This window comes from Zeugodacus cucurbitae, chromosome 5, assembly GCF_028554725.1.
Source record: "Zeugodacus cucurbitae isolate PBARC_wt_2022May chromosome 5, idZeuCucr1.2, whole genome shotgun sequence".
Taxonomy (NCBI): domain Eukaryota; kingdom Metazoa; phylum Arthropoda; class Insecta; order Diptera; family Tephritidae; genus Zeugodacus; species Zeugodacus cucurbitae.
The window spans coordinates 32721440-32738260 of NC_071670.1; the positions used below are offsets into that span (position 1 = coordinate 32721440).

The 16821-nt window shown below is 33.6% G+C and overlaps 1 protein-coding gene across 1 annotated transcript in view; it reads right to left on the minus strand.

Moving 5' to 3' along the window:
• Window positions 1-261: 261 nt before the first annotated feature.
• Window positions 262-16821, minus strand: part of LOC105213914 (uncharacterized) — a 153386-nt gene continuing 136826 nt past the window's right edge. Inside the window, 4 exon segments of the mRNA XM_054231876.1 lie at window positions 262-11903; window positions 11960-12203; window positions 12205-12314; window positions 13988-14200. Of these exon segments, the coding sequence (XP_054087851.1) occupies window positions 10737-11903; window positions 11960-12203; window positions 12205-12314; window positions 13988-14200 (1734 nt within the window). The 3' untranslated portion in view covers window positions 262-10736.

The following is a 16821-nucleotide window of genomic DNA, read 5'->3' on the forward strand; positions in this document are numbered from 1 at the left end:
TTTCATTTACATACATGTAGTTTATATACATAGCATTTAAGATACATCACATACATGTACCCATATATTTTTTTTACGGTTTTAAAGTATTTTGCCATTTCTTTAGTTATGTAATGTTTTTTTTTTACAAATTGCTAACATTTATTGTTTCATTTTGAAGGGAAAATATTATCGACGCTACATAAAATATTAGTATGATTTTCATTATAATTTTCGTATTTTCAACATTTCGTTTATTTTGTTTGACAATATAGTATTGAGTTTGAGTTTGAGTTTCAGTGCGCTTTATTTGTTTTATGCGCTTGTTTGTTTTCATTTAATATGTTAGTTTTTTCAATTTTTTGTTTACATTTAATCTCTTTTGGTTTGTTATATCGAATTTAATAACAATAAAATTGTCCATTTGCCACTGATATTTATTAGTTTGGAATTTATCTAGTTTACATTCATACAAACATATACATATAGACGCAGGTGCAACCCTGGTAAAATTATTTATGGCTTAAACATTTCTATTATTAATCACCTCAACACTTGTTGCACTAGTTACAAACTGACAACAATTAATAATTAAATAAATAACGGTTTACCAGCACATGGTCCTTGAGTTGTACTCCAAGAATGTTCAGTGCGTATTGATTTTCTTGCGAATTTTCATCTTAAATTTATATACATATACATATATACGCTGCTATACAATGTTGCACACAAATTGCACTTACGTGCATTTTAGTTCAATCTCAATCAGTTTTTGTTTTTGCAAACTGCAATTAGTTTGCATTATTTAAAAGAATTTGGTATTTTTGTTTTGTTTTTATTATGTTTTTACATTGGTTGCTAAGGTACTACAATTATTTGTATTTATTTATATGTTAAGTTTCTCACATTGTTGTTTGTTTTTGTATTTATTTGGTCGCGTAAAATATTCAAATACATAAAGTTGTTGCTACTTATTTTCTGCTTCGATTTTTGTCTAAATTTCTGCAATATTCCTGGTTTTCACCGCAGTTAAAAATCCTCTAAAACGAGATTTTCCAACAGGGCTACAGTTCTACTCGCACATATATACGTAACTTCCAGAGTTTGTTAATGTACTTTGCTTTATATACATATATATATATATATATATATATATTTGTTCTTAACGATAACTACATTTTATTTTACTGAGTATCGTTTTCATTGTTCTTCGTGATCGTCATCCGTTTGTGTAACAGCTTTTAGGCCTAATCCTTACTGGTACACTTAATACACACATAAACGTATTTTTATAGTACGTTTCCATTTTATATATAAAACACACTTTACCAGCTTAATAAATACTTTTATGTACTTAACGATTTCGTTTCAATGTTTTCCATCTTTTCTTGATTTGTGTAGCAAACCATTCAAACCACTGAAAACTAAACAATCGCTGTTTCATTTCTTTAGCTCATTATTGTACAAGAGTGTTTCATCATTGGTTTGGAATTTTACTTCAACATTTTTTACAAAATTGTTGGAAACACTTCGATTATCTCAAAAAGAACTTAATTTTACTGTTTTAAATATAAATTATTTTAGTAATAAATATCTGACAAGATCCGTGAATAATGACCTCATCCCAGTCACCGAATAAATGTCGACAAGGTAAGGATACAAGAAATGTCTCAGAACATGAGGAGTATAGGTGAGGATATTCCACTGGTCTTCTTACCCAAAGATAATGTCGCCAAATGGACTTATTTCATCAAGATGTGCATCATACTTGTGGTATTCAAAACTGCATCTCAGAGAGAGCAATGAGCACAGATTATTCTGCAGCGCAATTACCGCAAATAGTGTCATTTGATCACTTGTGGGATTAAATATCTCCTGGTCCAAGAGTGCTCAATATTGGTGCTGAAAAGGTTTGGCTTTAAGAAAATACAGTCTTATCTATTTTCCAGTCGAAATGAAATGTTAGAATTAAATGTCCATTCTTTTGGTAATAAATACCTAAATAGGGCCCAACCGTGATTAAAACAGTAAGAGATCATTCTGGACCAGAATTTATAGTGCCGGTTTAAAAATTGGTAAAAAAAACTGTTTATGATTCTGTGAAGAATATTACGACACTCGTTTGAACTGAACAAACAATAATAAAATTTGATAATTTCTGTAAGAAACTCAAACACAATCACAATGAAGCTAATTGTAGCTGTCTTCGATTCGTAAAGCACTTGAGAGAAGTCAATCGGTCAAACTATCTATATGTTGAAAGCAACCCTCGTAAAGCACTTGAGAGAAGTCAATCGAAAAAACTATCTATATGTTGAAAGCAATCCTGGTATACTCGCTCGTACGAATTCAAGTATACTTTTGTTGTTGCCTTTACTTGTATAACTATTGACAAGAAACCAGCGCCCAAAGCTAGAGCGCAGAGATATGGAAAATCGAAAACAGCACGTGTCATCTACAAAATATTCCCCAGAAAATAATTCACAGTTCACTGAGCTCAACTTTGAGTCATCCGTTATTCATATTCTAATTAGCAGACAGTGTTTTGAAACAGCTGACAGTGTTTGTTCGATTCCCTACTTTCCAAAGGTTCTGAGAAAAGTATACATAGATATTCGAAAAGTTTGAACTTGACTGATTCAGTAAAAAATATTGTAATATTAAAATTATAGAAGTGGTTTCATACAATCCATTGTTTTTTCGATAAGTAGAATATTGTTCGTAAATCTCAATTATAAGTATTTCTGAATTTATACTCACTCTATTTTCAGTTAAATTTACGTTTTTGTTTAGACCACAAGTGCGGAATATGATTTTAATTTTAAATTTATGGCTTAGTAAGTAGTTTAGTTCGTCGTTTTGTTGTGGTGGGTGTATATAGAAGTGTTTTAAGTACGCAGACTGTACTATATAAATATATTATTTTATAGTGTGTCAAGTATTTGAATATATTCATTGCAGAAACGCGATAAATATTAACTTAAACAAGCAGTTCTAGAGAAAAATGGAAACCTATTTTTTGTTGAACAATACTGTAGTGTTATTGTTAAAAAGTTATTGCCCGCCATTATTTGCTGATTTGCCGATTTTTTACATTTAATAAGTGATGCCCACTTGCATTTTGAATATCCCCTCAAACACGTATCGAAAAATAGTTCGCACTAGTAATTTACCGTTAAAAATACTAACGCTTATTCAAAAATACTTTGCGTCTCCTTTGCCAAACACCACGCGTGGGGCTGTAATTATGAGTTAAGTGTTATTGTATTCCTCTACATAGATATAGTATATACAACATACTACTTGAAATTGTAATTTTAGCATATAATTGTATTTAAGTACACACACCGATTTCAAATACATATAGTACTTACTACTTTAAAAAGCTTTGGGATTTGTTTCATTCTAAGGTACGAGAGTTTTGCGAAATTGTTGTTGTTTAAATTTTTGTTCATCATTTCGTTTATATTGTTGATTGTTTTTATTGTTGGTACTGTTTATGCAAATAATTTTTCATAAATTTATGTTTCTTCTTGTTTTCATACACTTTTGGATTGTTTAGTTTTCGTTTGTTTGGAGAACGTTGTTCTATTTGAAATGTGTTTTGTTTTTTTTTTTTTTTGTTTCGGAAGACTACAATGTACACACATATAAACATATACGTACGTATTTATATTACATTCACATACATAAAAACTTACATTTAGAAATTTATTTGTGTTTATTCTTTGTTTTGCAATATGCAAATCTTTTAGAAGTCTCTTATATAGATAAAAGACAATGAAATTGTTTAGAATCCTACTTATATACAAACATTTATAAGTTTTTGCTAATATTTTACATGTACAAAAACAACATTAAAGCGGAAATTATTATTCAATATTTTGTTGTTGCATTAAGTTTTTTTGGAGCCATTTTTTATGCAAATAGTGTGCTGATCCACAGATTACGGTAAACATGGAACGATATTACTGAACAATCATGCAGGCTTATTAAAAAATGAAATTAAAATATTCATTTCATACATAAGTTATGGCAGGATTGGTTAGGCTTACGACTGAAGAGAAAACTCACTAAGTTCAACAAACAAATTAATCATACTGAAATTATTATGCTGATATGTACAGATTTTAGGGGTGAATTCTTAATAATTTTCCATATATACGTAATATTTAATAAAAATTAGAATGTCTGAAAAGCAGGATGATCCGCAAAAAAGTATTTAAAGTCAACTTTAAATCTGCTAAAGTATACTTTGGCTTAAATTTGACTTCAAATGTGCTCATTTAAAATTTATTTAACTTCTTAAAGTATACTTTAAATTTATAGTTAACTTTAGATATGCCAAAGTATACTTTATCTCAAGTTAGAGACGATTTTTTTCAGCTCTTAAGAAATGCTAAAATACAATATATTTATTATAATTTTAAAGTAAACTTTAGATAAGCTAAAGTATATTTTAATTTAAATTAGTTAAATGTATGTTTTATCTCAAAATAGAGATTTTTTCGGCTCAAAAATTAAAGCGCGAACAGCTGTTAGTTAGCCAGTAACTGATCTATAAAAACTATATAATTGTGATTGAAGCAGTATTCACTTTTAAGTTTAAGACTCAAAAAGAATTGATTAGCATGTTAAGTCTTTTGTTGCAGACTTGGTAACTCAAAATAGTGTCGACTCTTTCAATGAAGCTTGCTGCTAACTAAAGTATACTCTAGAGTTGGACCAAGGCTACTGACTCACATAAAAAGAAATAACTATTCAGATTTTCGCAGAAAACTATTAGCAATACAGACTCAGTAAAGCATATCAGTGAGATATAAATATATAGCTACAACTCTCAAACCGATTTTTTATCTATTAGTATATGTATGTATTACTTGCTTCGCTCTCACGAACCTATTGTGAATAGTAGTTAAAAAATAGCTAATTACGAATACACATACATATATGAAACTTGCACAAATTTCAGTTACAGTTATTGTTTACTTATTTACATAACATATTTATTTTCACATACTCGTATTTTCTGCTTGACAATTTATTTCTAATAAATATAAACGAAGTTGTTTTGATATATTATCTAATATCAGTTTGATTTCCATTAATATGCCATTTTTAATACAAATTTAACTAGGTTATTTAGTATTATTTAGGTAAATTTGATTTGTTTTACTAATTAAAAGACACATACATCAATTCACTGTTTGCTAATTTCCTTTTTAATTTTTTTGTAATTTCATAACAAGTGGTATTTGTCGCTTAGTTTAGATATTGGGAAAGTATAAAGAGTTTAGTAAAGCTTGAAGTTAAAAATGTTGCTATCAATAAATATTGAAGATTTGTTTACTTTTTTTTTGATTTCCTGCTTTAAAATTACGCAACACATATTTGAGCAAGGGACCCTATAACAATAAAGCAATATAATATTAATAGTTAAGAAATCATGGTTTTAAATGGTAATATTAACATACAATATGCCCACAGTTCAGGCTCTTTCGTCAAAAAAAAAATGTGCAGTAGTGCACTTTGGATTCGAATATGGAAAGAGGTTTTTTCAGACAAAAATTACCAAATCATCTGTGAAAGTACGATTTACAAATCACTTATAGGAAATGTAAGTATTTCAGACTACTTTTGAGATACTTAAATATAAGTATCGAAATGATTTATGAATACTTATGAATTCTGGTTTAGTCTAGTCATGGTTTTATTTATGACAATTGACTTCAGTATACCTAAAGAAACGAATAATATTCTTGACACGTTGACATGTTTGTAAATGATTTTTAAGATCTTTTAGCAAAGCAGTCGAAATCAGCAGAAATTCGCTCCTAGAGCTGGTTAGTTGAATTATTAAGAAAAAAATTTCGACTTTCAAATGCTGTGTTGGATATTTGTTCACATGAGTTTTTAAAGACAGTATAAGAATCGGAATTTGACATCGTTTGGATTGCAGGCTCAGAAAGGGCTTGGCTACAGAAAGAACATTAACCATCCAGGAACAGATGCATTAAGATGATGAGATGAGCATATCGTAATTTAAGCAAGTATGATACCTAGCTCCATGGGTTGAACAACTTCATCTCGGTGCATAGATCGGCGGTGTCTTTCGATAGGGTTCATGACTCTTACTTGAAGTCCTCAAGGAACCATGAAAGAACGATAAAAGCACGCTAAAAATTATCCGTTACAAAATCGGTCACAGATTTCTCCGTAAGATAATTCACCAAACTTGATTTCCTCACAAATATGATTATTTAAAAATTAATGAGGGAGAAAAAAGAAAATTGTATTAAATTGTATTAAATAAGTTATTTAGTTTTGAAGAGTATAGTCTCTTGCTCGCTACCGACACAAAATTTACGTACGTACACATTTATTTAACAACAACAATTTTTGTCCTACAAATAGTTAAGAGGGTAAACAATTTTAACTCTTTCATAAAGAGACCAATTCAGTGCCAACATTGTAATTATAAACCCATTCCATACCTTCTCAAATTTACATTTACTTAACACTACTCAACGCGATCGACAATTATTTCCACCAGAAAGCACTCTTACTTGCGCAATTTTATACTTTTATACACACACAATTAACAATTCAGAGTCCTTACAACAATTTGGGTTTCGCTTGATTTCTAGTAGATAATCAAATGCGTTCACATTGCACTTATTTTGTTAGAGTTTTTGGAAATTCTTATTTTTAACACCGAATTAAATAATTTTTTTTTCTCCCATTTTAGTTTGAGTTATATTAGTTGTAATCTTAATGTTTTAGTTGCTTAGTTTAGTTTCACATACTTTAGAACTTAGTTTTGTTGCTATATTTTATTGTAAAGCTTTCGTTTCATCAGCGCATTCATTTCTTTAAAGTAAAGCATTTTCAACACTCGTCCACTTCCAAAGAGTTTCTCCATCATTTAACATTTAGTATTGTTCAAATTTAGCGGTTTTTGTTTTGAGTTTTTTTCTTTTTCTGGGCGTTGTTGCAGTTGCTGCCGCACGTCACAAAGGAAATGGTTGAAAATGTGAAAAGTTCAACTACGTGTTTGGAAAAAGTGTGGCAATAGACACATACAGACACATGTGTTTTTTGTAACTCGTAGCCATTTTTAGCAGATAGTGTGTGCGCCTAAAAATATGCTAGTTTCTCTGCTTTATGTCAACAAAGTTGCTGTGTGCATGCAGCTTGCCTTCAGGTGGTGCTTCCCAGGTGTGTGCGTGTGTACGTGTATCCTTGTGGGTAGGTGACTGTGTGTGTGGAAAGTGTCCTTGTGTGTATTATTTTCACTTGAGATACTCTCACATATACCTCCACTTAAACTAATACACCATGAAAGTAAACAGCGAAACTTTAAAATAAGTTTTCCTGCTCTATTACAGCTCCCCTCTCACATGTATGTGTAATATTTTTCTCATATTGTTAGGATTTATTATCAATTGTTTTGTGTTGTGTCTGCATGCAAACGGGTTTTATACATTTACGTGTACGCAATTTGTACGTATAGGTGGCACAGCAAAAGGAGCGATTTCCATTGAGTTTATTGTGTTTGAACAGCATTCAAAGCAGCCAAATTTACAAGCAGCAAAAACAAAATATGAATATTGAAATAAAATAAAACAAAAAAGCATAACATATTGTTCAAAGAGAATGAGAGAGAAAGAGAGAAATGTAATTATTACTATTTTGCATTGTTTAAATTTCTTTTGTATGGTAAATCGATCTAAATTAGCGCTTTAATCGAGCAAAGAGCGGTTAACTGAACAATTTACTCCTGTGCGAAAATGATTGGTTTCAGTAATTTATGTATAATGAAAACACTTTCAGTGGCATAAAACTATAAGATAATACATATATGCTTAAGCCTTGCTGTACTCTTTAACAGCACTAATTGTCTCGTCAGACTAAGGGATAATTAAGTTGTGTAGTATTGAGTACAACATGAGTGAGTGAGTTATTGATTTTATAAATAATGAGGGCGATCACTGTAAATCAGAAAACAATATGAGCGCTAAAATGTCCACAAATATTATTGAAAAGCTATTATACGTATATTATTAGATAATAAAGATATATACAACTAACAAATAATTGATATTATATTTGACAGTGCACTTTACGAATTTAAGAATAAACTGAAATTGGTATGTTATATAAAGGGAAGGCGTAACTTCTAACTTCTTAACAGCAATTCGATCTTCTAAAGTACTATGTGTCGTTTAAACGCCTATCAGCCTTTCCGCACAGCCAAATTAATTTAATACATTAAGGTTATAATCGAGAACTCAGGTTTTGCTTTTCGCACAGCCTCCTGATGTTCATAAGAAATTTGTAAGTTTCATCAGCTAATTATTCCATAAACCCAGACAAATTTACAGCATTACAGCTACAACACTCCGAGTTGAATTACAATTTCAACTAGATTTGTACTCGATTAAACATTAATGTAGTAAATTAAGCTTTTTCTTTTGTGTGGTAAATCGATCTAAATCAGCACTTTATTCGAGTAAAAGCTGGTTAATTGATTAATTAACTCCTGCGCGAAAAGGTCATAACACATATCTTTAATAATATTCATCTTCGTTTTAAAACATTAATCGAGCAGAGTTGATTTGCAAAAAATCAAAAAGAAACAACATGGTTAATAAAATTTATTGAGCTCAACGGATAATGCAGATATTTCTATTGCTTTAAAATCGTTATGTGATTAACTATTTCATCAATGCTAGTCATTCGATATACCATTCTGCAAGCGTTGGCAATGTCGTTTTCACACACTGTGATGTTAGAAATCTGTCCTAATGAAATATGAAAATGATTCAAACATATTTTACCTAGTATTTTTCTTTAAATAAAGTAAAAACTTAAATAAATAAAAGAAAAATACGAAAATGAAAGGTAGAAAAGTTATAGGTAGTTTATTTTTATTCATAGTGGCCAATCAAACAATTGTTTTACAAAAATTACTTCATTCATTATGCTTTTTCATTGGGTAATACTTATTTATTTATAATAAAGATTAAAATTTAGAAAATATAGCTAATTATACATTTATAAAAATTGAAGAACAAAAGTAATATTTTGAATCAATTATTTACATTATCAAAAGACATGTAAAATCTTTCAGCATAAAAAATGAGTTTTCCTTTGCATTTAACCGCTTACAAACACACAGATTTCTGGATATAAAATTAAATAATTTTTACTTAATATTTAATATACTAAATAACACACATATATGTACACAAATACTCAAATACTTAATTATTTAGTACACAAATGTGTCATAAATCATACTGTTCTAAATCTATGTTTGCAGTTAAAAACAAATTTATACGCACACAATAAAGCCTTGCAACAAATGAATTTGAATTAAGTCTGATAAATCTATAGAAAGCTTTAAATAGTTTAATAGTGTTGGAAAAAAAGGAAATCAGTATGCAGCAAAGATGTGATGAATGCATCGTTGAGAACAACATAATAAAAAATTTTTTTAGTTAAGAACCGGGAATGCGAACCAAGAAGGGGACGACTTTAGATATTTTAGATATACAAGCTAGACAAATTATTTTTGCGATAAAACTTGAAAAAAATTATATCCTGAGGTTAATCACACTGCTAATGGGAGGTTACACTATAGCAACTCTAAACTTTTTGAATTCTAGTCTGTATTACAGCATCTATTAATGGAATTTAATTCTGATTACTATTCTGCCTCAGAAGCTCAGCATCATTTAAAAATAGGTTAGGATTTCTTAAAATATCATTTCTTACATCCACGCTATTGGTAAACTCATTTTACTGCTCACCTTATAATATTATCATGCTCTCCAATCAAGTTCGAAACCTTATCAATGGTTTTTTTTTTGCAATGCTCCATTTATCATAGATAATTGGTTGACAACCTGTTAACGAACTACGCAAACTACATTAAGCTGTGTTCACACAGTGAAATCGTTATGCCAAAAAGTAAAACATTTCATAGAAATTGTGCCAAGAATCTTGAAAATGTATAGATTCGGCATTCCGAGGAGTTCAATTCAATTTAATTTTTTATTACTATAATTAATTTGTACTTGCCCAACATCTAAAAAGAATTTTACAACGAAAAAGATTTAGTTTTTTGAGAGTGTTGAATCAAACACATTAGATTAAATTAGATTTATAATTGAGGAATCCACTGCGTCCTAAGGTGTACTGTGCTCTCTATCTGACTCCTTTTCCTCGTTATCACCGGACGGTCAAGAAGTATATACTCAGGTGTCTCCGCTTCAAGGTCACAGAATTGATCCGAGGAGAACACGAGAGGAACACTTTAGTCACGAAAATCTATCATAGCTATAAGACAAGATAAAAAGACTAATCTAATATCTTGTATTCAACCTATCAATTAATTTGTATAGGGGACTATCATAAAATCTTTTCTAAAACCATCTGAAATATATGTTCTGTTACATTTTCTTTATCTTGTTCAACATAAAAAACTTTTCTCTGATATACCTTTTAAACGTTGGTGAACCGAACTATGTGTGGGATGTAAAGTGTTTATGGAGAGTGCTAAGTGTGTGACGGTGGATGAACTTGCTGAAAGACCAACTGAATTTATAGGAACCTCGTAAAGCTATTCATGTATTCATAAACTCAAAACAAACAACCACACTCAAATCCCAATTAGTAAGGAAGTAAGCGCTGCTAGCAAAAATACCAAGTTGCCCCATAGACGACAGATATATGTAGGAATGAAACTACTATTAGCAAGAAACACCCTGTTTGGCCACCGTATACCAGGCGCGCACCTTCACCAGAGACGGTGACTCGGATGTGGGAAGGTGCTGCTGCAACTGCAACTCGCTGTCGCTGACGGTGCCTCTGGTGGCGCGATCCAGAGGATGAGTAGTAGATCGAGGTGGCAAAGTGAGTGCATTCCCCGCTGCTGCAGTGAGTGCCGACGCCGCCACCGAGCTGGCGTTGCTTGCGCAGCAGTTCTCACTGCATGCGCTCGATGTGGCAGTTTGTATGTCTGTTGTTGCGTATAAATTTTGATTTAACTGCATTCTTACATTTCTATCTTGTTGCTTGTGCAATTGCATGTGAGACTCACATTCAATATTAATAGTTGTTGCCGTTGTGGCCGTAGTTGTAGTAGAAGTAGTTGTGGTGGTGTTGTTGTAGTCCATTTTGCTATTGTGTAATGCCGCATGCCGCTCATAATATGGTTGTTGTTGCTGCTGCTGCGGCTGGTAGTACGATGGCGGCACATAATCACATTGTTGCAGCAATAATTGCAACTGATATGCATTGTGTAGTTGTTGTGGATGATGGAAGTGATAAGGTGCTGACTTGGGTCCCACCTGCGGACAGCGATATCTTACCGCCGCGCTGACATCACGTCGCGACCAATGCACACCACTCGTATAGGTGTTCGAGGGGAGCATGTAGTCACCGGCGCCATAACGTGGCAACCCGGCATGTACTGCACCCGCACTACCGCCACCACCACCGCCGCCGTGCCCGTCGCGTCTACCGCTGCTATTGTCATGGTGCGCACCGCTCCAACTTACCTCCTTGCGCGATTTACTCGTACGTCGCTTGCTGCACTGCTGCTGCAGCAATCTGTGCCATTGGCGGCGCTGCTGCGGACGCAAATGGCGCAACTGCAGCTCAATTTGGGGCCGCAGGCAGTGATGGCACATGGAGGAGAGCTTCTCGCTGACCGCTTCTTCGCTATCGCTGTCGCAGGAGGCAGTGGAGGCGTCGCTGCTGGAAGTATGTGCGTTGGCTGCATCGATGCTGTGCGTAACGGTGCGCTTGTCATGGACTTCACGCAGTTGAGGGTTCGCACAATTTGCGGTTGCAGTTTGGCTGATTAGTACATCGACTTGTTGCTGCTCGTGTGACTGCAATTCTGGCTGTGATGACTGTGGCTGTGCTTTATCTGGTAGTTGAATTTGTAGGACTTTCTTATTGGACTTACGTTTATTTGGCTTTTTACATTTGTCGCGTTGTGATTGCTCATCCAGTGGCGCTTGTTGTTGCGACATTTGTTGCTCTTGCTGTTGACGTTGTTGTGATGATGATTGTTTGCGTCTGTTGCGACTACTACGTGTACGACTGTGATTAGTTCCTGCGGCAGTAATCCCCTTGCCCCTACCCGTTGAGTGTGGTTTGTGTTGCCGGTAATTACCGGCACTCTCGTCTCGTTTCTCCAATGGATATGGTCAGAACGCTGAGTCGAAGACGGACATTGACCGTGATATGGCTTCATCATTTCGACATGTCTCCAGAAACTCATCCAGCGTCACCACACCATCGCGGTTTTTGTCCATTTTCTGAAAGTAGACGTAATGAATTCATATTAATTCATCCATTAAGATCTTGATAATTCCAATATTTTAAAGTTATTCAGTTATTCTAAATGGAGGCGAATTCAACAAATGAAAGATTATAGAAACTGATCCGGTCGTTCTGCAGATCAAATCAGGTATCACAGCCTGTTGGCTGAAAGTTCTGGACCTCTGGACCCAAATTCTACACCACTGGAGTCATTATACTAGATATGGCCACAGAACCATATTGTGAGCGGAAGGGACCGCTGGGTAAATAAATGCAACTTTTTCTTTACCCAGCAGAGAGGAATAAATCAGTAATATTACCATCGATAGTATTAATTTCGTTATTGGTCTATGTATTCACTTACGGATCTAAAAACCCACACACAGAAAGTTTCTTTAAACTAAACGACTACAAATCGGTATTTTAGGTCGTGAATCTTAGACTAATAATAATCAACAAGTGGACTTGCTTCCTAATAGCAAAGTCAAATTAATTGATCAAATAAAATTTTAATTGAGAAACCAGTTTTTTTTCCTTCACACGATCGGTTATTCGATAATTGATCAGCTGTTTCACATTTTTGTTATGTTTTGTCGTAAGAAGTTGGTAAGTTTCATCAGCTGATTGATATTTTATTTATTTATTCCAGCAACGACATCTACCGTCGAGTAGTATTAATGATATTTCATCAAAAAATGCAGCCCATCGCAGACAAAGCACGTACAATATATATAATTAGAAATACGGTCTTTATCGCAGAGTTGCATTTAATTTTCAAATCGATTAAAATTCAATCAAAAATTAATGTAGATTTTTATTTTGTATAGTCAATCGATCTTAATCAGCATTGTAATCGAGCAGTGGCCGGTTTATTGATCAATTAGCTCCTGTGTGAAAAGGCTATACGATTAAGCAAAGAGGTAATCAATAGTCTAACGGGGGCAAACTCCGTTCATAACATCTTGGTACCGTCATATAGGTTTAGAAGGAAATCAAAAGGAAAGGAAGGTTGGCCCGGTCGAGGACAGCTGGGAACACAGTTCTCCTAACCATCGTCAATGATCGGATATTATTTTTGGAAGGAACCAAAAACTACACTCTAAAAATCAATTTTAGAAAATAATTATTACAAGTTTGCAATTTTCAAAAGTTTTCTATTATTTAACGAACAATTTTCATTATAACCATTGCAAACATTTAAGCTATAACTTTTCAATATAATATTGAAAAGCAATTTGCATTGAGATTAGCTACCGTAATTCACTAAGCCCACAAGTAATTAATTCAGAACAACGCGATGTATCGAAAGAAAATATTTGCAAAGCAATTTAATGCTGTGACCAACATACAACCATACATACAAGACAACTAGTTTAATTCGAAAATCTACCGAAGATAATGGAAAAATTCGCATTTCTGGTAAGTTATGGCGCCACTAGGGACAGCCGTGACAATTGTAATTCACGCTCATCTTAGCGTCAGCTTCACCAATTCTATGATATTTTTATAGCGCTTGAAAGCTATAAAGCAATAACTTATGTTCGTTTATTGGAATTTAAATTTTACAGTTGCTCAGAAGAATTTAAATTCCATCGACACTTTTTTTATTTGTTTGTTTTATGACTTGTGCAAAGCTGGCAAGTGGACAAGCAGCTAGCGACACACTCACCTGGAATATATGTTCGACTTTGCATTTGATTTTCTCCTCCTCGGGACACTCGTCCGGTAGGCGTCCCATCAGTTCGTAAATGGCAGTCACAATATCAGTCATTTCTTCCCTCGTTATGAAGCCGTCGCCGTTGATGTCGTACAACGAGAATGTCCAGCGTAGTTTCTCCTCCACAGAGCCGCGCGACAATATCGATAGTCCTTGCACAAAGTCCTGTAAGCAGAGGAAAAACAAATGCTCTTGGATAATTTGTAAACACCACTGCAAAAGTAATAGAGGAAGAAGCAGAAAAATCTAATGACAAACAATCATTTTTGCATTGAAATTTGAAATTTATTCCCCCACGACGCAGCGGAACACTTGTGGTAGTTACGCCAACACCAGCTGTTGTGTGGCAACCACAAATGTCTCGTCATTCGTTATCTTCGGCTGTTCTGCTCATTACATGCCCAATTGGCAAATGTTTTTCACGGCATTTTGAAATGCGTCATTTATTTTTATCACTCAGAAAATGGCGAATGAAATTACCCTAAACAAGCAAATTGAAATGGAATGGGCTTGAACGTATTTGGGCTCGAACTGCATGTCAAACATAGAGTTTTGTAAGCATTTGAGAATTATTGTAATTGAAAATAATGTAAGCCGCTGGGCATAGACAGTAATCTTTACATAAGCCGCAGGTGAAAATGATTTGGAGCTTTAAAGTTCCACTCAATATAAAATACTAAATTTATTGAAATAGTAAGTAACATTATTTGAGAATATTAAAAGGAGAAAACATCGAAATAAGAGATTGACTAAGTTCGTTTACCAATGTTTGCTAAGTTCTTAACAAAGTTTCAAATATCAGAACATTAGAGGAGTGAACTGGGTAATCTTCATTAATTTCTAATTTACTCCTTTTCTTTTAATCTTAGTTCTTGTGTCTCAATTTATTTCGTGTTAATTCTTTTTTTGTGATCGGCAGATTATTGACCTCATTTTATATGTTTTAATCATTTCTTTGAAGTTATGTGGGAAGTAGTACTACAAGATGATTAATCAAAGCAGTGATTATTTGTTTTGACTAAAAATTTGATGTTAAATTAAATTATTATAGCTATCTCTCAAACAAAGACACTGAAGTCCTGATATACGGTAAATGGTGGCTTGATCCCCCATCTCCACTACAGTATTTGGGAAAAGTTTTATTCCGATATCTTCCTTGCAACTTAATTTATATATTGGTAAGTTCAACAATCGAGATTTTCAACTATCTAGTAGTAGGCTTAGACTATCGATACTGTATGATGAAGAGGATAATTTATAATAAAACAAATTTTGGGACATACTATGTTAATGTATTTCCTCGATGAGAAGAACCAAATTATATATTAGAGAACTTTCCCATACACTATGAATTGGAAATGTGTTAATGTGATTATTTGATTTATTGTCTGATTACAAAGCCAATATATTTTGCTCATCACGATCAATGGTGAATATTCAAACCCATTAAAACTTCTGACTTAATTTTACAATCGCACATTCAATGACACCTCAATTCATTCATGACATTTAACAAATACCTTGGAAAGTTTTTAGAATTTGATTTGTCATCAATTCAATTCAGAGTCATTGTTGTTGTAGATGTTAAAGCAGTTTTACAGATCCTTTTGAAGAAAGTTAAGGCACGTGCAAGAGACATAAATTCTGAGATTTTATGCAATATATACGAATGTTTGATTTGGTTTATTAAGGTGACCTAACGGGTGATTTTTTTGAGGTTAGGATTTTCATGCATTAGTATTTGACAGATCACGTGGGATTTCAGACATGGTGTCAAAGAGAAAGATGCTCAGTATGCTTTGACATTTCATCATGAATAGACTTACTAACGAGCAACGCTTGCAAATCATTGAATTTTATTACCAAAATCAGTGTTCGGTTCGAAATGTGTTTCGCGCTTTACGTCCGATTTATGGTCTACATAATCGACCAAGTGAGCAAACAATTAATGCGATTGTGACCAAGTTTCGCACTCAGTTTACTTTATTGGACATTAAACCAACCACACGAATGCGTACAGTGCGTACAGAAGAGAATATTGCGTCTGTTTCTGAGAGTGTGGCTGAAGACCGTGAAATGTCGATTCGTCGCCGTTCGCAGCAATTGGGTTTGTGTTATTCGACCACATGGAAGATTTTACGCAAAGATCTTGGTGTAAAACCGTATAAAATACAGCTCGTGCAAGAACTGAAGCCGAACGATCTGCCACAACGTCGAATTTTCAGTGAATGGGCCCTAGAAAAGTTGGCAGAAAATCCGCTTTTTTATCGACAAATTTTGTTCAGCGATGAGGCTCATTTCTGGTTGAATGGCTACGTAAATAAGCAAAATTGCCGCATTTGGGGTGAAGAGCAACCAGAAGCCGTTCAAGAACTGCCCATGCATCCCGAAAAATGCACTGTTTGGTGTGGTTTGTACGCTGGTGGAATCATTGGACCGTATTTTTTCAAAGGACGCAACGTTACGGTGAATGGCGATCGCTATCGTTCGATGCTAACAAACTTTTTGTTGCCAAAAATGGAAGAACTGAACTTGGTTGACATGTGGTTTCAACAAGATGGCGCTACATGCCACACAGCTCGCGATTCTATGGCCATTTTGAGGGAAAACTTCGGAGAACAATTCATCTCAAGAAATGGACCCGTAAGTTGGCCACCAAGATCATGCGATTTAACGCCTTTAGACTATTTTTTGTGGGGCTACGTCAAGTCTAAAGTCTACAGAAATAAGCCAGCAACTATTCCAGCTTTGGAAGACAACATTTCCGAAGAAATTCGGGCTATTCC